Here is a 27,654-nt window from a genome sequence, read left to right as displayed (position 1 = left end):
GCTGATAAACTGAACAACCTCCTTTCAACCGGTCTCCCATTTTATCGTCCTATGCTGTTTAACACCAGTGTGTCTGTGTTTGTTCTGTTTTGAACCTTGTTTCCTTGTGTGCGAATAGTTTATAATCTTTATTTAAAACCTAGGGGCTAGAATCAATCATTTTTAAGCTCCCAGAGGCAAGCAATTCAGAGGGAGCCATTGTGGTCACAGGTTTTGAGGGATCTGTCAGTATATATGAGGGTTTCAAAATCCACAGGTACCTGCACAGTTGTCCATTCCCATAGGAAATGCTGCCTGTGCCCAGACACATTCTTCTATAACATGACGTCAGTCAGATTCTTGATGTTCCATTGGATGCACTATGAGCTACTTAGCTGACTTCAGAATACTCATGCCATTCTCGAAGCATTATGGTGAAAAATAATGATGTGGTTCATATCCCCAAAACGGGAATTTTTGTCCATAGTTTTGATCATTGCCATAGACATGTGGCGTTATGCGTGGAATCAATAAGTCAGAAGTTACTTATGCCTTTTGTGCTTCAGATACACACTAATAAATCAATTTCTGGAAGGGCTGTAGAGATGCAGTCATGGGTTTTAGAAACTTAAGAAGGCCTTGGGTTAAGATCACAGGCTCCGGAGTCCTGGCCTGTCCCTCTGAACCCAAGTCGTGAGTCCTTCGAGTTTCGCCTCCTCAAGCCTTATTGTTTGTTTCTGGATGTGTTCTGCCTTGATTTTATCCATACGAAAGCTTGTGTGCTCTTTGGTCACCTTGATTCCAGGGTCAGTTGGAACACCCCGTTGTTTCTGTCATGGCCCCTGAGTTCCCTCCTACCACCTTTACTCAAACCAGATATTCATATTTTCATCTTTATGGATGGGAGAGTTCATATACCGAAAATAAATAAATATATATATATATATATATATATAAAACTTTAATAAATAAAGTTCTTTATCTAACAATCAGTGGGGTTTCTTTTTCTCACCCCCCAAACTCCTGAGCTCTCCAGTCTCACTGAAATGTTCCTATTCCATTGCCTTCTGTGGTGTAAAGCATCCCTCAGCTACACGGGGTTTATGGGAGAGATTAGATAAGAGCTGCCTCAGAATTGGAGGAGACAAGCACACTTACTGTTCTGCACAGGCTCATGCTACCATGCTCTGCCCGGTGCTGTATGACCCTTGCTTGGCAAAACAAAGGGGGCCCAGCCATTCTAGCGAGGCTGGAGCTTCGAGCCCGTAGGTTATATCCATGAAGTTTCATCAGCCTGACTGCCTCCTCTTCCTGCTTGCTGGAGTTGTCTTAATTCTGATGTTATCCTTAGGGAAAGGAAGAAAGCCGCTCTGTTCTTTGAAGAGATAACTTTGATGGATGTGTTTGTTACTGTCTGGCTTCCTTTGAACCAGGCTCTTCCCTTCGAGGTGGTTAATCTTTCCCGGCCTTATCTGATAAGGGCAGATGGTAACAGTACCTACCTTGTTGGGTTATTTGAAAAGCATATAAACTAACTCAAGGGAAGGTGCTGGGGGGGGGGGTACCCACACAAGGCAGGCAGCCAATAAAAATTATCTGCATTGCCATCTTGGAAGATTTGTTTTTAAAGGAAATAAAGCTATTCTTGATTTCTCTGTAGTCTTTTGTGGAACTTTCTCAAATACCGCAGTCTGAACGTTGTCTACTTGAACAGGGATCTTATCTTTATTACTGTCTCTAGTAGTCTGAGTTCTTCAAGGGCAATGACTGTTCACTTTTATACTCCCAATGCTCTGCAGTCTGCATAGGAGGCATTGATAAACGAATGATGAATGGCTTTTTTATGCTCATGTCTTTCTTTTAGTATGTTTTGTTTTACACCTGGAATTCTTGTTTTTTGACTTTTAAACAATTTAAGAAAATTTAAAGATTTCAATATAATATACCGTTTCCTCTTCATCCCCCCAAAACCTCCGGCGTATACTCACAGTATAAACTAAGGGTTTGGGCAACAGCTGCATTGAACGGACAGTATGATACTCCAATGTATGGTTAGGTAGAAGGTTTTATTGTAGTCTGGAGGGAGAGTACAGCCAGAGGAAATGTTTAATGCAAGGAGGGGGGAGAGAGGGAGGGGGAGGGAGGAGGGGAAGAGAGAGAGAAGGGGGGGGGGACAGAGGATCAAGAGAGAGCAAAATGGAACCGAGTAGCAGATCTAGCAGGGTTATAAAGCTAATGAAAATCTGGGGGTAGAGAGACCCATGAGCTGGAGATGGTTAGCAGTTACTGTAAGGGCAGGAGGATGAGCCAGGAGGCCAGCGTGGGCCCTGAAATGTGTGGTGCTCAGGGAGTCTGGAGGCCTGCATGTGCTTTGCTGTGCTGATCGGCACCACAGATAATCACTTATCCCTTCTGTCACTGGGAAAGTGGCTTTGTAAGTTCCTGAGCAATTGATCTAACGGCCAGATCTGAACTCACCCTTCGAATTCATGGCTTCTTTTAATTGTTTGTGGTTGGTGGTGGTGGTGATGGTGGTGGTGGTGGTGGTGGTAGTGGTGGTGGTGGTGGTGGTGGTGGTGGTGGTGATGGTGGTGTGTGTGTGTGTGTGTGTGTGTGTGTGTGTGTGTAGTGTGTGTATGTCTTCATAAACACTGAATACACCCTGCTCAGTCTGTATAGTGTGACTTGAATGCATATTTCCAGGGCTGACCATCCCGTAAAGGATCACAGTTGGTGCTCCTCCTTCTCCACTTTCAATATTCCTTAGCAGTCTTCATTCTTCATCTAGGGTTGAGGCCCCCTCTAAGTGTAACCCTCTTCCATATTAACCTATCTATTGATATCATCTTTGTTCAACGCATCTGTAGGCTGGGATTCTTAAAAACCTATCCTATATTCTATATTAAATGAAAGAGAAAAGTCAGATGGCATAACATCATAGAGTAAAAGGTAAAAGAACTGGAGGAGCAGATGGTACAATGGTGTGTCTAGAACGTCCTGAATGAAATCCGGATGACCTATTACAATTAGTAACTGAAATAACCACACTAATGGATACGTGTTATATATATAGGACCTCAAATTTGAAATCAGTCTGGACTATGTAGTAAGATCCTGCCTCAAAAGCAATAACGAAATCCAAATGTATCTGTACTGAACATAAATAGTTTTTTTCCACACCATTGTTACTCCCCACAGCAGTCATTCACATAGCATTTCACTGTAGTAGGTATGATACGAGGCCCAGAAACGAGATTGCATATACAAGAAGATGTTTGTACATTGTATGCCCATATGATGCCATTTTATGTAAGAGATTTGAGTATCCATACATCTTTATTTCCCTGAAGGTCCTATAAATAATCTCCTGTAAATACCAAAAAAAAAAAAAAAAAAACCCATAAAGCATTAAAAAGTAAAATAACAGAACCATTTATAATAACATGAACTTTTGAATTACCAGGGGTATTGTGGGAATTAATTACCCCAATAAACCCATGAAAAAACACACAGTCAGTTATTATATTTATAAGCTATATGTCTAGATTGGGCAGATCTATCACTACACTAATTTATTCCCCAGTTATGAGGCTTCTCCAGGCCGCATGGTTCTGCTCCGTCTCTCTCCCTCTCCTCCCCTCTCTGAGACCACCTATCCCACTTTCTCCTTCCACTGCCCAACCATCGACTTTAGCCTTTATTTGCCCGGTCAGAATGGGAAGAGGGATCAGGGAGGTCACCTTAGTAAATGATCTGCTTCTCCTTGGGGGCAGCCCCTCTTGGGGAAGCAGAATTCACATCAAAATACAAACAGCACCAGGGCAAACCCACAACATTTCCCCCTTTTGTCCAATTAAAAGGCTCTTTTCTCTCAGATATGAATTGAGCACAATCCTCACAACTTTGTAAATGGTAAAATATAATATCTGCTTAACTCCCAGTCTTTCATTCACCGCTCTGAAGAGTTCCTGGGCGTGTGTCTGGAAGCTCATGACCCGCTGAGGGCATAAAACAGAGTAGCCCAAACTCACTGCTACAGAGTGTGAAAGTAGATGTTTACATATGAAACTTGCTAAAAGAAATTTGAAAAGCTCTAAGTAAACTAAAGGATATTTGTGGATGAAAAGGCTCACCTCTGGAGAGCTGGAGACATCGTTTATCAGAAAAGAGCTCTTGGCACTGCTCTTGTAGAAGACTGAGGTTTGGTTCTCAGCTCTTACATCAGATGGTGGCTCACAACTGCCTGTAAGTTCAGCTCTGGGAGATCACACACCCTCTCTTGGCCTCTGTGGGTACCTAGACTCACATGCACATGTGCACTCAGACAGACAGGCAGACACAGACACTCAGAAATAGAAACACAAACACAATTAAAAATAACAATTTTTTAAAAAGGTCTCAAGTCTGTCAAGGCAAGTTTTCTCCCAGTTGGCTGATAATCTAGTACAATACCTCCCATCCCCCCAAAATTATGAACTGTGTGCTCGGCACATGTATAATTAATTAATTCTGAAGCTTGTATGGAAATGTTAGACACTGAAGAAATATAAAGTTAAGCATTTACACTACCCAATAAGATACGCTACCTTATTTAAGGCAGAAAGGTGAAAGGTTAAAAGAGTTATCTAGGTCAGTAAAATACGATTTGAGAGTCCAAAAGCAGATCCAGTTTGGCTAATGAAAATGATGGTTATGCAGACCGTGAGGGAGAGATTTTTTTCCCCTTTGAAATGATGTCTCATTTTAAAGTTACAACTCCTGACTCACATGCCATACAAAAGTTAGACTATAAGCTTAGCTGTAGCTTTTAAAGCAACAAAGAGCCCGTGAAGAAAACAGGAGACTCTCCATGAGCAAGAAGTGAGATACAGGTATCAAATAAGATGCTGAAACATAAATTAAAATCTGCTATATTGTGCTATGTTGTATGATAGACCTCTAAGTCAAGAGCAAACAAGAGAGCGGAAGGACCAGAGACAGGATGAGGAAGGCTTTTACAATCTATGTATCTGGCAGGGTAGCCATTATCCATCGTAAAGAACAAGTTTTCCAGCTTGATTTTTTAACACCTAGACAACCCAGCAGCTCAAGCATCCCTGAAGAGGAATTTTATGAAAGAGAAGATGGATGTAGAGAAGATAAGAAAACCGCACAACTCCGCTGCCCATCAGCAGGGAAACTGAGTGACTTGTGGCCCTAATGGGAATGCTTTTTTAAATGGAAAGGCATTGGTACTTATGCCAGAGCTGTTAAAATGAGAACAAAACAAAGCAAGCAAGACCCAAACAGTACTGTGGTGATGGTGTGAAGAAGGTGAACTTTCATGCAATTGGAAACTGGTTTATATTTTTAAAGTCACTTTGGGAAGCCTCTTGGATACATCCACTGAGACTGACTTGCTTGGAATCCAGTGATTTTTTTATTAGAGTTACAGACACAAGAGGAATTCATTCGCATGTGTATGGAGAGTGCACAGAAATGTTGCTAAGGACATTGGGATTGCGCTGGAAACAAGTCAGTGGTCCACAAGAGTGGGATGAATTAGCAGTGTGACATTCAGGAAAACATGATGCCACTGTGTAACACAGCCAAAATGAACAATGCACAAAAACATAATGGAAAAGAAGTCAGCCACACAACACTATAAATTCAGTGACTCACTTTATATTAGTTTTAAAGGAATCATCCTAGGTTTTGTTGGCTGAAGTTGGGACACTCTTTGGGGGAGAGGAAAGGACCCTGAGGTATAGATGACTTCCTGTCTCTTGATTACAGTGCACTTCATAAAAACCTGGCAGACCCTATTTTAATGTTCTTAACTCTTAACTTAAAAATAGGTAGCTCTCTAGAGAAAGGACTAAAGGAGCCAAAGGGGTCTGCAACCCAATGGGAAGAACAAAATTGTTAACTAACCAAACCCACCACAGCTCCCAGGGACTAAAACACCAACCGATGAACTCTTATGGAGAGACCCATGGTCCAGGTGCATATGCAGCAAAGGATAGCATTTTCTGGCATCTATGGGAGGAGAGACCTTTGGTCCAGTGAAGGCTCGTTTTCCCAGTGTAGGGGAATGCCAAGGTGCTGAAGTGGAAGAGGGTGGTTGGGAGAGGGAGCACCTTCATGGAAACAAGTGAAGGGGGAGGGGGAATAGGACTGGCGGAAAGGGGAAAGCACCTGAAATGTAAACACAGAGAATATCCAATTTTAAAAAAAGAAAAAAATAGGTAGCTCTCAACTCTTAATGAATATTCGAGATATCTTTCTATCATTGCTATCTTGTCCTGGCTCTAGTGATAGGAAGACACATTGGGCTTTCTCACTGGAAGCAAAGGTCATTTAAACTCGCCAGGGCCCTTCCAGCCTCAGTAGCTCCGCTGGCCACTCAAGTATGAGACTTGTCCTCTGAAGTGTCAGGGTGGTGCTTGGAGAGCTTCTGAATCCTCTTGTTTATGCTCTCTTTCTCAATTTCTGGTTTTAAGCTTTTGTTATGGGATTTTGCAACATTTATAGCAACTTAGCAACATTAAAGACATGTAGCATTGGGCTGGAGAGCCTTTGGGCTCAACAGTTAAAAGCACTGTTATTTCAGAGAAGCCAAGTTCAGCTCCCTCACAGCTGCCTGTAGCTCCAGCTCCGGGATGTGACACCCTGGCCTCAGTGAACACCCACAATCACACACACACACACACATACACACACACACACACACACAGAGTGGTGCACATAAATGATGAATAACTAACCCCCACACAGAGTCATGCACATAATTTAAAGTAATAACTAATGTAGTATCTAATAAATAAAAGTAGTAAATAGCAAATAAGTAGCATCTAAAGTTAATGTATATACAACACATTTCCTTATCGGTTCAAACATTCTTACCAGTCAAAGATTATAAAACCAACTATTGGCTTAATTAAAATGCTTTAATTACTCTGAATTCACTCAAGAATACTTGCTGTAATTGTGCCCCATTTCTCTGTGGCTGCAGATTGGGGGTGGTCAGGTTGGTTGGCTGTTTTGTCTGATTTATGCTGGGTTTGAATTTTTTCTTCTTGTGCTGTTCATTGTGATATAAAAAATGGTGAGCGAGTAGGTGTTTTTATCCAAAGATTAGTTTGTAATGGAAGCCTGGGTAATCTGCTATAAACAGCAAAGGTGAGAAGGTGGTGGGCTCAAGGCTAGACTGGGTAACAGTATCGGATCCTGTCTCCAAAAGGATGTTAGATGGCAGTCTATAGAAACAACTGTTCAACGAGTGGTTCATATTTGGTGATAATTAACTTCTATTTTCTATCCCAGGCCGACCAGATATCTGGTTTTCATATAAGATCTGTTCTCTGTGTCCCTATTTGGAACAACAACCACCAAATAATTGGTAAGGCAATGTCTCTTTTTGTGAAGCAACCAGCACCTCTCTGTAAAATAAAAACCAAGCCCGTACACTGTTATGTGTTTCCCTGTGTATGTGTGTGTGTGTGTGTGTGTGTGTGTGTGTGTGTTGCCTTTGGCCTCTGGCTAACCTTCAGCTCATAACACTCTGTCTCCCAAATCCTAGGAGTGACAAGCATGTATCACCAGACCCAGTCCAAGTCATGTCCCCAGACTCTTCTACAAGTCCGTGGCACAGACTAATGGATGGGCATTCACCAGAACAGGGACAAAAGCACTAGCAAACTCTGAAGGAAGAAGAGTGTCAGGAGCTATCAACTGAACTTTGTTATTTTACATTGTAGATACTTAAGTATAGAGATAGATATGGAAGAGAAGAGGGAGGGAAGAGAGAAGGGGGGGTCAGAGGCAGAGAGAGGTTGAAACAGTAATAAAGTTGCAGTTATCAAATGGTTCAAGATTGAACTTGAGGCACCCTCCCTTTCCTATGGTGTCTGTCCACGCCGAGCTTGTTTATACCTTGTGTGTGCTGGGCACATCTGAATACACATCTTTGCTGGATGTCTCTGAACAGACCCTTCCCTGAAATAAATAAACTGTAGGCAAGAGCAGCTTCTGACAACTTCCCTTCATCCCTGCCATTTCCCATTACCTCAGCAATAGGGGAGCCTGACCCTAAAAAGGCCAAAACTGAAACCCAGCCCAACAAGACAAAAAAAAAAAAAAAAAAAAAAAAATCAACCTGGAAAAAAGCAGTCAACACAGAATCTCAGCAAAGGAAGAGTTTATGGTTAAGCTTAAGCAATCCTGAAGGAGATTTTTTGTTTGTTTGTTTTGGGAAGGGGAAGCCTGCAAACACCAAGTCTGTTCAAGGTGTGTGAGCCATCGGTAGCAGGTAACAGAACTAGCTTTGCTTTGACCCGTGTGTGTCCCGTAAAATCACGCTGTATGTCTTAAGTGTAATGAAACTCTAAAACCCCCTGGGATAGTTTAAATTTCGATTCTTTTTGTACCAACAAAGATTTTTCACCACTAAAACAGTTAATTTCCTTACAGACACACAGCTGATACCAGAGCTAGAATTTAGATGAAGCTTATCTAAGTCCAGAGCCTGGGTTCTTCATCACCATGACAACTGACCCTTCCAAACACCAAGGAGGATGTGTGTGTGTGTGTGTGTGTGTGTGTGTCCAGTGATCATTTATAAAACTGTGTGTATTTATGCTAATGTACTTGCATCAGATATTAAACTGAGTGTGTTAAGTCACCCACACAATCAGGTCTAGCACACTCTGTCACCCGGACAGGACGTCCAGTAGTGACAATGACCACTGTCCCCACCTTTCCTCACCAGGGGTCGCTCAAGTGCTGAACAGACTGGACGGGAAACCTTTCGACGATGCAGACCAAAGGCTTTTTGAGGTGAGCAAGTACATGCCAAACAAAGCCAAGAGCCAGAACTGAGTCACTGACAGCTCCCTGGCCCACGTGTGATGAAACATCAGTCATTTAACATAGTTAGATGGTGTACCAGACTTAGAGGAAAACTTAAAGACTATACATGCCCGGGAAAGACTGGCTTGTGTTTTCACCCGTTGGATTAGTTTGTAACCTTTAATCATTTACCTTAGTATTGCTGCAGAATTCTGTTCTATATCCCACTTCAGCCCAGTATTAACCTTCCTTGTGTTCACACACATTCAGTCATGAAATCCTTAGCCAGCCCCGCCACGTTCCTCTTCCCCATCCTCCTTTAGTTCACAAGCTTCTGTCCCCTGCAGTCTCCAGCTGAAGAGTTTGGCTTTCATGTGCTTTATCATAGCTGTGCCAGACAGAATCCAGCCCCGCCCATAAACACCTGTCATTCTTATTGTATCTTTTTCAGTAGCTGGCTCTAAATCAGTCTGTTTGCCCTTAGCCCTAACCTTGTGGATTCCTTTTTTTTACTTGGCCAAAAAATTTTATAGCCTTGCTTTTAGTTAAACAAAGCCAAATAATAAAAACAGTCTACTGCCCAAATAAATTAAAGCCACGTTGAAACACATTATATGCTTTCAAATGTGTGAAGTTATTTCTTCACGATGTCATTAAAATAATGATTTCTCTTCTCATGTGCAGTGTGAGCTATAAAACCCTTACATGACAATAGTAATTAAGAATTTTAATGCACATGTCCCCCGGGCCCACCTCTGAGCACAATAAAATTATATTTTCGGAACTGTCTCTGGTGGCTGCCTGCTTTCATATTAGATCTTGACTATGAGTTATTGCCATTTTTAATTAACAGGCTTTCTGTGTCCTAGGCCTTTGTCATCTTTTGTGGCCTTGGTATTAACAACACAATTATGTACAATCAAGTGAAGAAGTCCTGGGCCAAGCAGTCTGTGGCTCTTGATGTAAGTACAGTATCACGTTAACATCCTATGCTAAAAGGCCTTGATTTTATGAGGTGAAAAGTTGTCCTGTTCGTGGGTCTTGGTTTTTAAATCTTAAAGGCTTTCCTCACTGAGTCTCAGTTATTTTGTGGTCTTGGGTTCAATTGGACAGTAAATGGAGCCCCTTTCTTAAAAAGCATATAGTGTTGCCTAAAATATCAAGGGGGTTTGGATTGATGGGAACCCATCCATATGTGTTCTATCATTAGATACAGATTTTATAATTGATTTCTTAAGTAGAGATAAATCAATATATTTGTCACTGATATAATCCCAGCACTTGGGAGGCAGAGGCAAGAAGATGCATTTAAGGGCAGCCTGGGCTACATAGACAGACCCTGTACCCAGCAACCAAGTGAAAACAACTGTCAGGACTTAAAATACATTATGAACTTGAGTGTGTGTGTGTGTTTCTATAAATGCACAGCCTTTCTTATCACACAGGGAACCCTAGCTGTGAGGATGTGTAGCCCAGATCCACTCCCTCCATACACACATTTGTACATGCTTCCTACCAAGAATTATATTCTGTTCCTCACATGTCCCCCAGACCCATGAAGTTCTAATAAAACCATTCTCCTTTCCTGTGGGTCTTTATTTTGACACAAGACCTATTTTTCTCAGCATCTTTGCTATAAGATGATACTTAATATTTTCTCCCAGCTGAGACAAAGGAACTAAGAAATAACTGCAGATTTAAAAGACACAAAATTATGGTTACCTAATCTCTCCACATACCCTTTTCTTTCTGTTTAGATCATGAATTCCGAGTTTCATAATTCATTCCGTTTTATAATTTATTTTTAGTGCCTGGTAGAATCCTTTACACAAAGGAGAGATCTGTGGAATAATTTTTTAGGTGGAGGGATAGGGAAAGAAAAGATGGTAAACAGAAAACATGGAGGTAAGGGATTTGGGGTAGTTCTCCTGAGAAAGAATCACTTTGTTTTTATGAACCATGTTTACAGTGAAGACTAAAGACAGGACCTTTACCCAATCAGTGAACTGGAAATGTGTAGCGATATGTCAGAATCACTACTAAACTACTTGTGGTTGCGTGTGCCTTTAGCCCCAGCATTCAGGAGGCCCAGGCAAGAGGATTCTGTGAAACTGAGACCAGCCTGTCCCACATGGTAAATTCTAAGCCAGACAGGGTTACAGTGAGGTCCTGTCTCAGAAAAAAAGAAAGAGAGAGAGAGAGAGAGAGGGGGAGAGAGAGGGAGAGGGAGAGGGAGAGGAGTGACAGGAAGAAAGGGAGGGATATATAGAAAGAGGAGACAGGAAGGGAAGGGAGGAGGGAGGGACAAAGGGAGGGAGGGAGGAAAGAAAGGAAGAAAGGAAGGAAGGAAGGAAGGAAGGAAGGAAGGAAAGAAGGAAGGAAGAAAGGAAGAAGGGAGGGAGGGAAAGAAAACAATGAACTGGTACTAATGAGCTGGAGAGATGGTTCCGGTGGGTAGTGCAAGTGTGAGGCCCGGAGTGTGGATCCCCCAGAACACAGGTGCACATCAGACAGCTGCCTGGAATTCCACCCCCACCCCTGCATAGACGGAACCTCTTTTGGGCAACACTGCCAACTAGCCTAGCTAAAATTGCTGATCACCAGGTTTAGTAACATTGGGCCTCAGTGTACATGCAAGTACACACACAGATGTACATGTACACGCTTGTGCACACACACAACTGTACCCACACAATGCAACATGCATGCATAGCACACACACTAGGGCAGAATCACTACTAGAGCAGAAAGGTCTAGGTGTCGAACTGTTTTCATACCGTGAGTCAGTCATCAGAATTAAGTGAAATGATGGCCGTGAAGGTTACTGAGCAGTCGGTAATACCATACAACAGTCATCACTGGGCTCTGATGTACAGTGGTATGCTTAGTACCGAGATGCAGCTGGGAAAAGGAACGGAGGCTGCGAATTTGAAACAGCAGAGGCTGAGGGTGTTTCCTTAACTCATCAAACTCTGTGTCTCCAGTCTTCTCACCCATTGCTTTTTACTGCTTGAGACAGACAGACAGACAGACAACAAACCAGCCAACCCAGCTAAGCACATTCCATATATGAGTCCCATTAGATCTCGAGATGCTGTGGCATCATTAGCACGCAGAGAAAACAATCCAGCATGGCTGCGTACTTGCTCCCCAGCACCTCCTGGTGCATCTTTTTCTGTGGAATGGCTAGGGTGATGGGTAGGAGCATGAAGGGCCGGTTGTCACCAGATAAAGGGTCTCATGGACATTCTCTCCCAACCCCAGCAGCTTCTAGGCCATCCCGTAGCCTCAGTCTCCACATGTGATGACGTATTTGTGGTCCCCGCAAACACCTTCATGCTGGTGTCCCTCACAGTTATGACTGGCACTGCCACCATTTCCGGATCAACTCAAAGGAGGACAATCTCGCCCTTGCAAGCGGGCTTCCACTGTTGATTTGTTTGCTCTGTGGCCATCTGTCACACCAGTCACAAGCAGTGTTCTGTTAGGTCCTGGTATTGCCACCTTGGTGACCCACCAGTCCTTAGCCAACCTTCATGTCACTTGGAGTCAAATTTTGATGATTGTGACTGGGTAGCCACACCCTACACCCTGACCAAAGATCCATTACAAGAGTTCTGATCTTCCACACTTATAAAGATAAAATATCATCTACAAAAGAGCTACAAAAGCCAAACTCAGGTGTGGAATTTTCCTATATGATGATGTATTAACTTCTGAGTGGATATACATTAAATTTATGTACTTATGAATAATTCACACGAATATGAACAAATTTAATACTTTTGTAAGTATTTTTATTAAAATATGCATGTGTGTTTATATTATTTATAAGGAACTTAGCTCCATAAAGGATATGAACTACTTTATAATACTATAAATGGTCTAACAAAAAAATTAAACAGTAAAAAATACAAAATAACAGCCAAGAAATAGTGAGAAAGCCAGAGGGGACAGAACCAAATATAGGGTTATTCCTATAGTCACAATCTTCCTGCCTCAAGATCTGAGCTGGTTCTTTCTCATTTTCCATTGCAGGCAAGGAAAGATTCCACATTCAGCCCAGCCAGACTCGGTTTTTACATATTCCTCTTGGTCTCAAGTCTACTTAAATTTTCCCATGAAGGCAGTGGGAAACTCTAACTATAGTTCCATTACTCCCTTGTCTCTTGTTTTCATAAGCAGCTAGAGTAACAGGAAGGAAGCTGTCCCTCGGCTGCTCTAGAAGCCTCGCCTTCCAGGAAATGAGCACACGTGGCTCTGGGCTGGGCAGCTCACAGGAGTGTACCTCTCCTGGAGTTGAGGAGACACCACAGTACTGTTCTATCTATTAAGCGTTCTTTCCCAAAGAGGGAAAAGAGGATAAAACTGTATCTCTGACAGTCAGTGTTTTCCTAGTCAGTCTTTATCCATCCTTTTAAGTGGGGCAGGAACTACCTCTGATACACTCAGGGCCCTGGAAGGGCTGACCTTTCCTTCATCCTTCTTTCTTCCTTCTCTCCTTCCTTCCTTCTTTCTTTATAAACAGAATTAACATTAACTTATTCCACTCTCCTTTAAAAGCAACTGTTTTACATGCATTTATTTAATGCTAGTTATTAATTGCTAACTTTGAATTGTATTGATTTAAATCATCATATCAAATTAGACAAATTCATTTCTATATGAATTCATTTATTCATATATATTTGCATGTATATTTAAATATACTTCTTTATATATTACTTTATACATCACTGATCTGGAAAAATTCTTCCAGATTTTATTGCTTTAAGGATATTTTGAATATAGTCTAACTAACATCTCCTGCAGAAGGATGCCAGTGACCTCAGGCAAGCCAAGAGCAGTTTGGGTAGAAGACAGAGGACTGTACTCACGTTTGCACACACAGTGTGGGTAGAAGACAGCGCTCACATCTGCACACATCTGGTTCTAATCTGGACTGAGTCCTGGTTGCATAGCTTGGACATTCTGTATAAGTTCTTAGTTACTTCACACAGCAAACAAGCATAAGAAAGTATCGTAGCGCTTAGGGACAATATTCAAAAGCAGTATTCAGTTATAATTGACATACCTGGTCCTCCCTTTCCCCTGGCTTCACATCTGTGACTTCAGCCATGGGTGGGAAAGATTCAAAAGAAACTGTCTCTGTGGTAAACACATGAAGGCTTGTTCCCCTTTGCCAGTCTCTCCCAAAGAGTGGAGAGCCACACTGTCTACCAGCTTTGACACTGTGCTACCCAAGGCAAGCAGTGTAGAGAGAACTCGGCCTGTATGACGTACACACAGCAGTGAGCCATTTTACAGGAGGCATTGGAGTGTCTGAGGATTTAGTCTGAGGGAGAGGGTCATGGAACCACACTCTTAGAGCAGTGTAAAAGAACTAGCCTTCACAAAAGTTAGGTGTTTGTACTGACCAGTCCATTGCCATCTTTGGTCTCTGTTGAATTCTGTGTGCTCATCCTTGGATTAATTTAAGGCTGTGCTGGTTAGGGGCCATAACTCCTCACCTGTTTGGCTAGGCAGATCACTTCCCTTCAAGTTTGAGTCCAAAATAGATTAGTCTTTCTTTCATTCTTTGACTCGGGTGCTGCAAGCTATACATCACTGTATAGCCAGGCATCATTATAGTGCCCCCTGGCATTACTACAGTGCACCCTGACACCAGTGCAGTACATCCTGGCACCATTGCAGAATGCCCTAGCATCTTTGCAGAACACCATAGCATCTTTGCAGAACACCATAGCATCTTTGCAGAACACCCTAGCATCTTTGCAGAACACCATAGCATCTTTGTAGAACGCCCTGGCACCATTGCAGAACTCCCTAATGTCTTTTCAGAACACCCTAGCATCTTTGCAGAAAACCCTGGCATCTTTGCAGAACACCCTAGCATATTTGCAGAACACCATAGCATCTTTGCAGAACACTCTGGCACCATTGCAGAACTCCCTAGTGTCTTTTCAGAACACCCTAGCATCTTTGCAGAACACCATAGCATCTTTGCAGAATGCCCTAGCATCTTTGCAGAACACCCTAGCATCTCTGCAGAACACCCTAGCATCTTTGCAGAACTCCATAACATCTTTGCAGAATGCCCTGGCATCTTTGCAGAGCACCCTAGCATCTTTGCAGAACTCCCTAGCATCTTTGCAGAACACCCTAGGGTCTTTTCAGAACGCCCTGGCACCATTGCAGGTGTAGCTATCCTAGAGCACTCCTGCTTCCTCTGAGTATGCCCAGTGCCTGTTACCTGTGTTACAACGTTGGCTTCTGCAGAAAGTTACAGGACCTGGAAATTACAACTTCATATTCAACTTGGCATAGAAAGAATTCTCTTCCCACTGCCAAATGCTGGTAACTTCAGCTCATTTTGGTCACAATCCACCAAAGATAAAAGACAGATATGTAAACTACATGTCTTCTACTTTTCTGGTCTTTGAAAATGGAAGGGCTGCCATAGTGCCTAGATTTTATTTAACAACGGAATTGCCAATCCAATTATTTTGGTGACTGCTTTTCTGGCTTTCTCATAACTTAGTTATAAAATTCTATTGTTAAAATTCTTTTACCTAAACATGTAATATTAATACTGCCCAGCTCTTAATTGCTCTTAAAGTAGGGTGTTGAGGCAAAGAAAGAAATTTACAATCATTTTAACAAATTTACTTTTATGACCTTGAGTTCCATTTTTCCCAAGCAGCCAAAAACTCGAGAAAAGCTGTGTTTCTTCCAGTTCATATTTTCCCAGAGGGAGGTCCTCAGAACAAAGGGGAAACTTTACCTAAAGGTCAGAACACAGAGAGAGCACAGTGGGAATGTAGATGTGGAATATTATGTCCTCATTTGGAGCATCAGGAATTGTTCTTCAGGGTGTCTTTCACGGTTATTGCAAATGAAGCCTTACTTAATACCGGCGAGAATGTTTCCAAGAAGTATGAGTCTGGGTAGTAAGGGATGCCTTCCACAGTTTTATGATCAGAGAGAGGAGAGGAATGAGGGTCAAACAGAGAATGAGGGAGAGGCCATGCAATCAGGAGCCAGGAGCCATTTATCTCAGTCTCCCATTTATTCCTCCCTTCCAATTTTCACAGCAGCCATCCTACTTAAGGGCTTCATTACCTCTAGGCCGGGCAATCACAGTCCCCTCTACTTGTTCCTCCTAAAACAGAGTTGAGCGTGCATCACCAGCCGACTCATAGACCTTAAATTGCTCCCCTATTACCTATCAAAACAAAAAATGTCTGGGCCTCTGGGCCCCTTGGAAATCTCACACCAAACTACTCTCCTAACCCCGGCTCCCATTTCTCTTCTCAGAGACTTTTATACTACTTACATGCTCAAATGCTTCACAGTCTACAAATCAGCCACCTGCTTGTCTGCCATCTGATCTTAGTGTGCCCTCAACTTTCATATTCGTCTGTTCCAACTATGTCTCCCCACTCAGACCCGCCTGTTATTCGGAGCTGGATTTAAATGCACTCCAGAAAATGTCTAGTCTCGTGGCTGTCTTTTCTTTCATCCTGTGTCCTGCCTGTATCCCCCCTCTATCTGAACATGTGTACCCTGAAGTGTATGATTATATTTTATTCCCTCTCTGCAGGGTTTTTACACAATTGGTACTTAGGAAAACAAGTGTATGGGGTAAGTGAGCACATTTGAGCTGCCTTCCACGGTGGTCTTCCAACACAAGAATCCAAAAGGGAAAACCTTTGCCCCTTTGGTATTAATGACAAAGGAAAGAAGAGTCATTCTTAGTAGACGTCTTGGTGCCCACAGACTAGCAGATCATCTCTCCTGCGTTCTTCATGCCATGAGTAGAGTTGGTTTTGTGGGAAAGGAAGGAGGAGTGTAGCAAAGATCTCTTTGCAGACATTGTGTTAGAGTTACCTCTTTCCGTCAGTGCTAAGGAACCTTCTGAAGCAAGGGGGAAGAGATGATTCTCCCATGAGGAAGGAATCTCCTAAACTCTAAGGAAATTTTCCTCTGCTTGGGTGATTGAAAGGGCTGGACTACTAGCATGTGATCAGATGCCGTTTTTTTTTTCTTTCCTATCCACTTCCCTTTCCCTTTTTCCATTGAACCCATCTTTATTGCTGGACGGAGGTGGTGTCTGCCTTCTGATATGTTGAGGCATCGCCTATCCGTGCATTGCCTTCTTGAAGTCCGAAGCCTGCTGCCAAGAGAGTTTACAATGAGCCTGTTTTATTTTCTTATTCTTTCTTCCTGTACTAAACAGGTTCAGGGCAATGGAGAAATGGGGTGGAAATGAGAACCTCTGTGAGAGGCTCAGTCCTCACCCAACTTCCACTGTCTCTGTTCGTAAGGATGGTTTGCACAAAACCTCTAAGCAACTCGGTGCTGAGAGAACACTGTTCTGCCAATAATTCTTCCTGACAGAGCCTAACCTCCACTGATGCATCCCCTTCCCTTTCTGAGACTCAGCTCATCCCTCTAAATCTGGGACAGGGTTCCTTTCTATTCCTTTCTAGTTGTGGCAAAAAAAAAAAAAAAAAAAAAAAAAAAAAAAAGGCATGACGTGAAACTCGCTATTCTAGCCATTTTTAAGCATGCAGCTCAGTGGGTTTAAATGCTTCCCATGGTGGTACAACCCTCACCACCATCTGTCTCCCAACCTGAGACAACATCCCTGTCCCCCATGGCAACCACCACTTCCCTTTGCCTGGGACTCTGACTTCACTGGGGAGCTCGTGTATACAGAATCACATGTCCTCCTTTGACTAACTCTGCTCAGTCAGCGGCCCGAGCTGCTCTAGCCACTGAGGACCGAGCAGTGGAAAGATATGTACTATTCATCATAGTCTGGTAGAAAACAGGAGCAGGTAAACACGGTACCAAGAAAGTGTCATGGTAACTGGCCGAAAAAGAAACTGCATGGCGTGTGGTAGATTGTGAATGTCAGAGAGCTAGTCCCGTGCATTCCAACGAGGTATGTGCTCACTTCTGTCAGGGTGGATAAATACCTAGGGAAAACTGCTCAACGAAGGAAAGCTTTGTCTCAGCTCATGGTTCCAGATGGTTCTCGGCTCTGTCACCTTACACCTGGGATGAGGCAGAGTGTTGCCATGAAGGGCCTGTGGTACAGAAAGTGGCTCTCCTCGCAGTGAGTCCAGGAGCCAAGGAGAGAGGAAAGGAATGGAGTCCCAGTGTCCCCTTCAAGAGCAGGCCCCAGTGACTTACTTCTCCAACTTCATTCCTCTCTCCTAAACTCCCCACAAGTCCCAAGAATGCCCCCACTAGAACATTTAACCTGTAAGCCTTTAGTGGATGTTCCAGCTCCAAACTATCACATGGCTTCACCTTATTTCTTCTTCTGCTTATTTTGTGAGTTCCATCCAAATCCATTTGCCTACATGGTCTTTGCTCCAACTTCAACGTGGCTTCTCCTCCTCCTCCTCTTCCCTCTCCTCCTCCTCTTCCTTTTCCTCCTCTTCTTCCTCCCCCTTTCCTCCTTCTCCTCTTCTTCCTCCTCCTCCTCTTCTCCCTCTTCCTCTTCTTTTTCCTCTTCCTCCTCTTCCTTCTCCTCCTCCTCTTCCTTCTCCTCCTCTTCCTCCTCCTCCTCTTCTTCTTCCTCCTCCTCTTCCTCTTCCTCCTTGTCCTCCTCATCCTCATCTTACTCTTCTTCCTGCATTTTTTGGAGACTAAGTATGAGGTTTCTGGGAGGTAATGGCCCATGCCTGAGGTAATGATCAGGGTACATTTTCATTGGTGGACCAACTCATGAGCCTTTTATGTCTCCTAGGGCCTCTGACAGTCCACCGGTAACCTCTGGAATCCCCTTGGTCAAATATACAAAAAGGAGAGCAGGCTGATGTGTTCGGTTCCTAAGCACCTAGCAAGGTGGGTGGAGCTGGTATGGTCCTATAATGATATTCTTCCCACCATCAGGCCCCACCACATTCTAGGTCACTTACACACAGAGCTGTGTCCTCTGTGTGGCTCGTTACTCCAGTGCTTGCACAAGACATGGCACACATGCTGCATGCAGGAATTATTTGCTGAATGAATCAAGTGCAAGAAGGTACAGGCAAAGATTATAGTCGTAAAGTACAGGAAGGCTCTCCTTCCAGCACACACTGTGAGATACTGTTCCTGGGTATTGACAGTAACAGTTACAGCAATTCCTGTCCCCACCCTCATTCCGGGATTTATTTGCAATAACTTCCCCAAGCCCCGAGATGAAAGTTAATTCCCCAGAAGTAGGTGCCATTCAGAAGTCAGAGGACAGGGAAGGGATTAATTTTCTGATTAGTGCAGATGCCACGTCTCTGGGAGAGCGCTTTGACGCCAGAGAGAGAACAGCGCCCTCGTGAGGCGGCTTGAAGAACAGCTCTTTCCTGTCTTTAAGCACTGTAAAACCCATTTTGTTTTGTTGTTTGATCTTGTTTGGCTTTGTTCCCCCCCCCCCCCCCGCCAGTACCACTGCATCAGTGGAATAATCGACAAAATTTCTCAGCTTCTGTATTTCAATTTCAGGGAGGGTTTCTGTGTTTTCCTTTAGGTGTTGTGGAAAGTAGAGGATCTGTACCAACATTCAACCAGATATTATCTTTTAAGTAAACTTTATTTTTAGAACATTTTCTCACTTTTCATTGTGGTTTATTTTTAAAATTTTCTTTTTTTAAGTTGTGGCCCGTGTGTGTACCTTAGGTCCTCTGGAAGAGCAGCAAGTCCTCTTAAATGTAGCTGTCCCTCCAGCTCCCTACACATTAGAGATTAATTTGTTTTCACTGATTGTTTAAAAATGTCACACATATCCGTCATATGTAGAACATTTTTGTATTAATAAGAAACTTAGAGAGAGAGAACATAACCTCCTTTTGTACCCCGAGGCCTGTTTCCTCGACTTCTAGTATCTTACATTGTCACAGTGTTCGCTGTAGTTCATGAACATGCAACACACGGCTTCCTAGGGGCTACTTTGTTCACCTCTCCTTGTTCTTTACCAAATACCCTTCCTGTCTGAGGTCCCCAAGATTCCCTGTCACCTCCAGACACCATCCTTTCTTAGGCTTCTCTTGACTGTCTGCGTTTTATGATTCCTTTTTAAAAAGCTATTATATTGTGGGGATTTTGGGGGGAGAGGGGAATTAATAATTTTTATTTTTTTATGACAACTTTACACATGACCACTGTACATCACTCTTGCCTGTCCCTCTCCCCTTTAAACTCCCCTCTTGTTCCCCCAAACTCATTATATCACTTCTTTATGTTATGCACACACACACACACACACTTTAATCTACCTAGTCCGTTTAGCTTTGTATGTTCATGAGACAGAGTTCCAGAGTGCTATAAGCACATTGTATGTCTCTCTATTGGGATTGGCTGCTGTTTCCTCGAGGTTAGGCTCTAATCCTAGATGTTGATAAGGAAGGTCACAGGTGCCACAGGCAGTTTGCATCACACCAGATCAAATCCGTGGCACCACCAGAACAACTTATTCCTGACCTTGATGCCCTTGTTGGGGTAACGTATATCAGGCTTCCCACTGCTGCTCTGATCCAGAACAAACTGCTCTGATCCAGAACAAACTGCACTGATGCCTTCTTTTTTTATTGCACTCTTTGACCAGAACTGCGTATGCGATGCTGTCCCCGGTAGTGGGGTTCCCGGTAGTGGGGTCCCTGGTAGTGGGGTGCTACGTTCCATTTCCTCGAGGGGGAACTATCTACACAAAGCATTTGGTATTTGTTCTCTGTATGATCTCCCCGATTTTCTATAAATCTCTATGTATTTCTCATTTTGGGGTTATAATTCATTATTACTTTATCAGATACTGTCATGTTGGTGGTGGTGGCGGTATTGTTACAAAAATTACATCATGTTTTTATTGAACTACAGGATTTTGACCAAATAAAATCAATTAATAATTGTTACTTTTCTTTACACTCCATGTGCCTTGCAAAGGCATTTTCTTATTTCATTTCTTATTGAATATTTTATTTATTTACATTTCAAATGTTATCCCCTTTTCCGGTTTCCCGCCCAGAACTCCCCTCTATCCCAACCTCCCTCCCCCTGCTTCTATGAAGGTGCTCACCCACCCACCCACTTCTGCCTCCCTGCCCTGGCATTTCCTTACACTGGGGCATCGAGCCTTCCCAAGACCAAGAGCCTCTCCTCCCATTGATGTCCAACAATGCCATCCTCTGCTACGTATATGGCTGGAGCCATGGGTCCCTCCATGTGTACTCCTTGGTTGGTGGTTTAGTCTCTGGGAGCTCTGGGGGGTCTGGTTGTTTGATATTGTTGTTCTTCCTGTGGGTTGCAAACCCATGCTCCTTCAGTCCTTTCTCTAACTTCTTCATTAGAGATCTGTGATGGTTTGCATATGCTTGGCCCAGAAAGTGGTGCTATTAGAAGGTGTAGCCTTGTTGGAGGAAGTGTGTCACTCTGGGGGTGGACTTGGAGACACTTCTCCCAGCTGCCTGAGGATGCTCAGTTTGTTTCTGGCTTCCTTTGGATGAAGATGTAGAACTTTCAGCCTGGATGCTGCCATGCTTCCTTGATGATAATAGACTGAACCACTGAACCTGTAAGCCAGCCCCAATTAAACGTTATTTATAAGACTTGCCTTGGTCATGGTGTCTGTTCACAGCAATAAAACCCTAACTACGACAAGACCTCATCCTCAGTCCAATGGTTGGCTGTGAACATCCGCCTCTGTATTTGTCAGGCTTTGGCAGAGCCTCTCAGAAGACAGCTATATCAGGGTCCTGTCAGCATGTACTTCTTGGCATTCACAATAGTCTCTGGGTTTGGTGTCTATATATGGGATGGATCCCCAAGTGAAGCAGTCTCTGGATGGCTTTTCCTTTAGTCTCTGCTCCATACTTTGTCTTCATATTTTCTCCCTTGAGTATTTTGTTCCCCCTTCTAAGAAGGACTGAAGCATCCACACTTTGGTCTTCCTTCTTCTTGAGCTTCATGTGGTCTGTGGATTGTATCTTGGGTATTCTGAGCTTTCAGGCTAATATCCACTTATCAGTGAGTGCATACCATGAGTGTTCTTTTGTGATCTGACCTCACTCAGGAAGACATCGTCTTCTATCAGAACCTAGGAAAGCTGTTTCTTATCAACAAAAAGGACGAATGGGGGCTGGAAGACTATCCAGTCTCTGCCGCATTTGCACAGAAGCATGAGAACCCAAGGCTGATTCCTAGAAACCATGTGCAGAGCTAGGTTCAAGTGTGAGCCTGCCATCCCAGCACTAGGAAAGAAGACACAGGTAGATCTTGGGACTCGCTGTCCAACCTAATTGGTAAGTCTCAGGTCAGAGGGAGGCCCTGTCTTAAAAATATAAAATAGAAAATATCTGAGGAACAACATCCAGGGTGACCTCTGACCTCCACAGGTACTGTACACACACATGTACATACATATGTACTCATGTGTCCACACATATATACAATATACACATAAGTGTGCACACACACAAAGAATTTACAGATGTTGGAAATGAGTGTTACATTTCTAACAATGCTGTCATCATTTATGTGGTCAAACACGTTAATGGGATCTATGAGGTCTGCAGGACATTCTCATCAAACTGTCTTAGTCACTGTTCTCTTGCCATGACTAAAGCAATGCTAATAAGTCCAAGTGTTTCACTAGGGGCTGGCTTACAGTTTCAGGAGCTTAGTCCATTATCATCATGGCAGGGAGCATGGTGGCAGGCTTGGCAGGCATGGTGCTGGAAAAGCAGTTGAAAGCTATATTCTGATCTGCAGTCAGAGAGAGTGATCTGGACCTACCATGGGCTGTTGAAACTTCAGAGCCCTCCCCCAGTGACACTTTTCCTCTAATAAGGCTACACCTACTCCAACAAGGCCACACCTCCCAATCCTTCTAATCCTTTCAAATAGTGCTGCTCCCTGGTGACTAAGAACTCAAACATAAGAGCCTGTGGGTGCAATTCTTAGTCAAACCACCAAAGTAATAAATCGCCTACTGTATACTAAAACTTCAATCCTTACCAATACATCCTAGATACTTCTAAATAATGCGGGTCATTGTAAAATGTTTCACATAATTTCAGTCTATAAGAGGACAGAGGCAGGGGAATTGTGATAGCTGCCTTGGGTGACAAGTTTAGGACAGGAATAGGTACCATGTATAAGAAAAGCATCTAATTCAGAGAGCTTTATTACAGTGGATTTGTAGAGCAGGTAACTTCCATTTGCAAGACAAATGCTCAGGAATGCTCCAGGGAGAAGGAAAGTTGCAGGTGAGAGTGTAGAGGGCTCAGTGGCAAGCTGTTCAGAGCAACCAAACGTCTTTGCACACCAGGGTCCAGGCAAGCATGAAGCTACAGGGGATAGGTCACAAAGGTCAGTGTGTTAGGTGGAGGGACTTGGGTTTGACCCTAAGAGTAGTGGAGAATGATTTATCAGTCTTCAGCAGAAGAAGGGTAATGTGATCTCTCTGACATTTTAGAGGGATCATTGTGCCATCTATAGAGATTAGTGTCGGTTCTTTATAAACACAACTGTGTTTTTAACAAGAAGTTGACTATGTTCTCACTTTATCTCCTGCTGAACAACATTTGGTGGTTTTCCCAAATCAAATCCATCTTTATAGAATTTGTCACCACTGCTGTGGTCTAACAAATGTGCTTCCGGATTGTGGACCAAGTTCCCAAACACAGCAGATGTTTGGAGGAATGAAACATGGTTCCCATGGAAACCTTAGGAAGTAACTATTACTTGGATGCAAGTATTCTGGAATGTTTGAATTTTTATCCTTCTGTGGTTTGTTTCTGTTGCTTCAGTTTTATGGTGTGATGTTTTGGGAGCTTATGAAAGTGTTTCATTAACTGGATGTCTGTATTTGTGCCCAGCACTGTGTGGTATGCCTTACAAAACAACCTCATAGAACCATTACCAAACACGTGGAGAAGACAGCAAGATTCCCACCTGACTCATGAGCAGATGGGGGCTCAGAGGGGTCTAGAAACTTGCTGAGATGGTTTTGTGGCTTGGTTCACTCGGCTGGCTACAGATCTAAATCAAACGAAGGTCTGGGTTTTAAGGGCCCATGGATTCAGCTGGGATGCAAAGGATTGTTTGAAGACTGGCTTCTCAGTTGTAGGGCTGTGCTCTCTCCAGGACTATGGTGGCCAGGACAAAAGTGGGATGAGAAGCATCTTTAAAATCCTGCTTTGCACAGCAGGGAACACATTATGGATAGCAAGACAAGGATGGTGACTAACTTAAGGTTGCTGGGCATGGTGGCATGTGACTTTAATCCCAGCCCTTGGGAGACAGAGGCAGGCAGATCTCTGTGCGTTCAAAACCAGTGTGGTCTACAAAGCGAGCACCAAGACAGCCAGAGGTACACAGAGAAACCTTGTCTCGAAAAACCAAAACCAAACAAACAAACAAAACCCAAAAACAAAACAAAAAAAAACAGACAAATAAACAAAAACCTTAAAGCGAATGAAACGTGTGGCGAGAGACACATATTCCCAAGGGACGCAGGTTGCTTGGGTGCTTGCTCAGTTCACCTGTCAGCTAATTGTCACAAGGCTCCAGTGACTATACTGTGCCGAGTGTTTCCTTCCTAGCACTTGTCTTCAGTGTGACCTTAAAAGTCATGTCAGATCTTTACAAAGACTTAGCGTAACTAATATGTGAAAGTGTGTGTGTGTGTGTGTGTGTGTGTGTGTGTGTGTGTGTGTGTGTGTTACTATGTGTAGAGAGTTTTGTGGTTTGTATGTAAGATGGATCCCACAAGCTCGGATATTAGAGACCATGGGTCTCAGCTGTTTGGTAAGAAAATAACAGCTCTAAGAGGTTGAACCTACCTAGAACAAGCCAGCCATTGAAAAACAGGATGAAAAGATTATAGCCTAGACCTATAGTTTTTGATGGAGCTTTTTATTATTTTTTTCTTTCTGGTCCGAAGAGATGTGAACAAGCCACTTCACACTCCCACCACCATAGAACTACCTGCCTCCCTGACATCCCCACAGAAACAAACTGTGTGTCTCAAAATTGTGAGACAAAACAAGTTCTTCTTCCTTTAAGATGACTCTCAATAGGCAATTGGTCAGAGCAACAAGAAAAGCAGTTGGTACACAGGCCATTATATTCAATAACTAAAATTAAGAATTAAATAGCTTTAGCCATAGTCTCTAGGGGCTACCTGTGAGTATTTCATCTCATGATCCCTACCCCCTTCTTGAAAGGTCTGAGGTGAGAATGTAGATTTCTTCATTCACTTTTCCCATAAAACTCCTTGATATTATTTTTAACTTCTACCCGATTGGGGAGAGGAGAAGCATAGCCTTTGAAACCTTAGAAGACATAGCGTAAGGAATCCTGAAAGCCTGGTCTGGAGAGGACCTCATTTGATGTGCCCTTAGGTCAGATATGCCGATAAATTCTGTCATAGCCAATCCCAAGTAGGTAACCTCAGCCACAACTGTGACCTCAACCACAACTGTTCTCCAATGAAAAGAAATAGCAGTAGTAGGAAATCCAAGTAGTAGGACTTGGATCTAGGGATATGTCCATCTGACCCAGCCCCTCCCCTATCAATGAATGCTACCAAGGATGAGCAAGCATAAGTTCCAATGCCTCTATTTTAATGCATTTGTTTCAAGAAACGTGGCCATTAGTAAACAACCCTTCCATTAGCCATAAAGCTAGATTTGACTTCATCAGACTCAACCACAAACCAGTATGCAAACTACACACATGATCAAGTTTATCCTAGGCTATAGGATAAAATCTGAGGCCCAAAATCTGAGAGAGACAAAGAGACACGGGGGAGGGGGCATTGACAAACAGCAGACATTTATATTGAGATGTGGCAGGACAGGAGATCGTACCCTGATTATCCAGATGGTCAAGGAATGAGATGGTTTCTCCCAGTGAGCTGGTCTCCTGTGACTGTGCAGAGATGATGGAGGGCACCCATCATTCCTTTGCAGAGAAGGGAAATGGCCCCTCGACTTAGTAAATGTGCTGGGGTCAGTTAGACAAACCTTACTTAGGAAATTATCCCAGTCTGCAGGAAGAACGCTTTGTGCTAAACCAAAAGCCAAATTATAATGATTGCCAAAACCTTATGTTTCTTCTCCAATCTTCTCTTACTCTTCCATTTTTCTCTCTGTCACACTGGCCTCCTCATTTGTCCTTGAAGAAGCTAGACCTGTCACCAGATCTTTGCACTTGGAACCTATACCCTGTCCCTGATATCCATCTGTCCTTCCTACAACTCCTACACACTCGTGAAGTTACCAGCGCTTCCTCAAATCTCACTGCTGACTGGGGACCAGGTCTTCATCAATACCCGAGGCCTTGGGTGAAACTTTCCATATTCAAACCGAAATTGTCAGTCTATTCTCTCTTTGCCCCTTTTTGCGCTAGAGCAATGGTTCTCAACCTGTGGGTCACGACCCCTCTTAGAGTTGAATGACCTGTTCACAGGAATAACCTAAGACCATCTGAAAATACAGATCTTTATCATATGATTCATTACAGTGGCAAATTTACAATTATGAAGTAGCAACAAAAATAATTTTATGGCTGGAGGTCATCCCCAACCTGAGGAAAGGGTTGCATAATTAGGAAGGCTGAGTAAAAAACCACTGGTCTAGAGGGAAGTCCCAGAAAGGTCACATAAACACATGGTGTTCTTCTGTAATCAGCACAAACAGTGCGTCCCTCTAAAACAATAAAGCCCTCCAGTGTTCCTTTGGGTTATTTTTAAAATCTATGGGGTGAGACATATAGAATATAAATAGATAATTCAAGACTTGAATATGCAGAAATATGATATTAGATGAAATTAGAACTCTAATAATTTCAGACATAGAAATTTTAGGTTTGGAAAACCTTGGGGCATGTTGTAGTTGTTTTAGAAATAGCAATAATCAATCCAAGTTTGCTCAATTAGTCCAAAAGAATGCTATGTTCTCCTCTGCTCTCTATAACAAACCAGAGAAACAAGCACACGAGTAGTTCATTAGAAATGCATTGGTGGGGCATTAATACATTTAATAACTTTCATGATTAAGAAAAACAACCTCACTTTAAAACAGAACCCAAGAAATACTGCAGCTGTAGAAATGAAACGCTTCTTTTAAAACACGTATAAATTATAGACCAGTATGCATATGTAGAGAGTCATGTTGAATCACACTATCAATCACAAAGACCTCTTTAATTCCAGTGTTAATGGTTGAGATCCTCTGTGACAGATGAGTAGGAACTTAGAAAAATAGAAAAATCATTACCACGTGAAACTTTTTCCAAAGAAATGGCTGTCTCTTTCATCCTAAATTACATTTGCATGATTGAAGTGGATAGGAATTTCCTGACAGTTATATAACAGTCATATCTCTTATAATAACTTTTCTACTGCTATTAGAATGGGTTTAGTCAATGTAATAATATATAATAATCAAATGCTGCACATATCATATATGTTAAACACTATTTAATATGCATGTACTATAATCTCACTTGGAGATCTTATCTACTAAACACAATCTTTATAATGCAGAGAGGAGTTAGGAAGTAACAAAAACATCAAATAAACCACAAAATTCACATAGTAGAATTTATGTACTAGGCTCATTTGCTTGGTTTTAGGCACAATCCCTACCACAACCTCAAATCGCTATTTGTTATACTCATTCTTCATGGCAACTGTTCCGGCTCAGCATCAAGTTGTTCTGTCCCTCTTTTATCAGGACCCATGGTAGGAGTACTTTCCCTCACAGTTAGAGTGAAAGGAACTTGTAACTTGCTCTTTGCAGTGGTTTGAATAAGAATGACCCCCGTAGGCTCATCTACTTGATTGTTTAGTAA

The 27,654-nt window shown here is 42.8% G+C and overlaps 1 protein-coding gene across 1 annotated transcript in view; it reads left to right on the top strand.

Moving 5' to 3' along the window:
- PDE11A (phosphodiesterase 11A) overlaps positions 1 to 27,654 on the top strand; it is a gene marked incomplete at both ends in the record, with an annotated part of 323,910 nt that overhangs the window by 167,759 nt on the left and 128,497 nt on the right. The window contains 3 exons of the mRNA XM_080927937.1: positions 7,285 to 7,360; positions 8,729 to 8,796; positions 9,678 to 9,770. Of these exons, the coding sequence (XP_080784063.1) occupies positions 7,285 to 7,360; positions 8,729 to 8,796; positions 9,678 to 9,770 (237 nt within the window). The remainder of the gene's footprint in view (positions 1 to 7,284; positions 7,361 to 8,728; positions 8,797 to 9,677; positions 9,771 to 27,654) is intronic.

The sequence above is a fragment of the Micromys minutus genome (assembly GCF_963924665.1).
Source record: "Micromys minutus genome assembly, chromosome: 13".
Classification (NCBI taxonomy): Eukaryota; Metazoa; Chordata; class Mammalia; order Rodentia; family Muridae; genus Micromys; species Micromys minutus.
The sequence above is the reverse complement of the archived record's forward strand: the minus strand, read 5'-3'. Positions and strand labels throughout refer to the sequence as shown.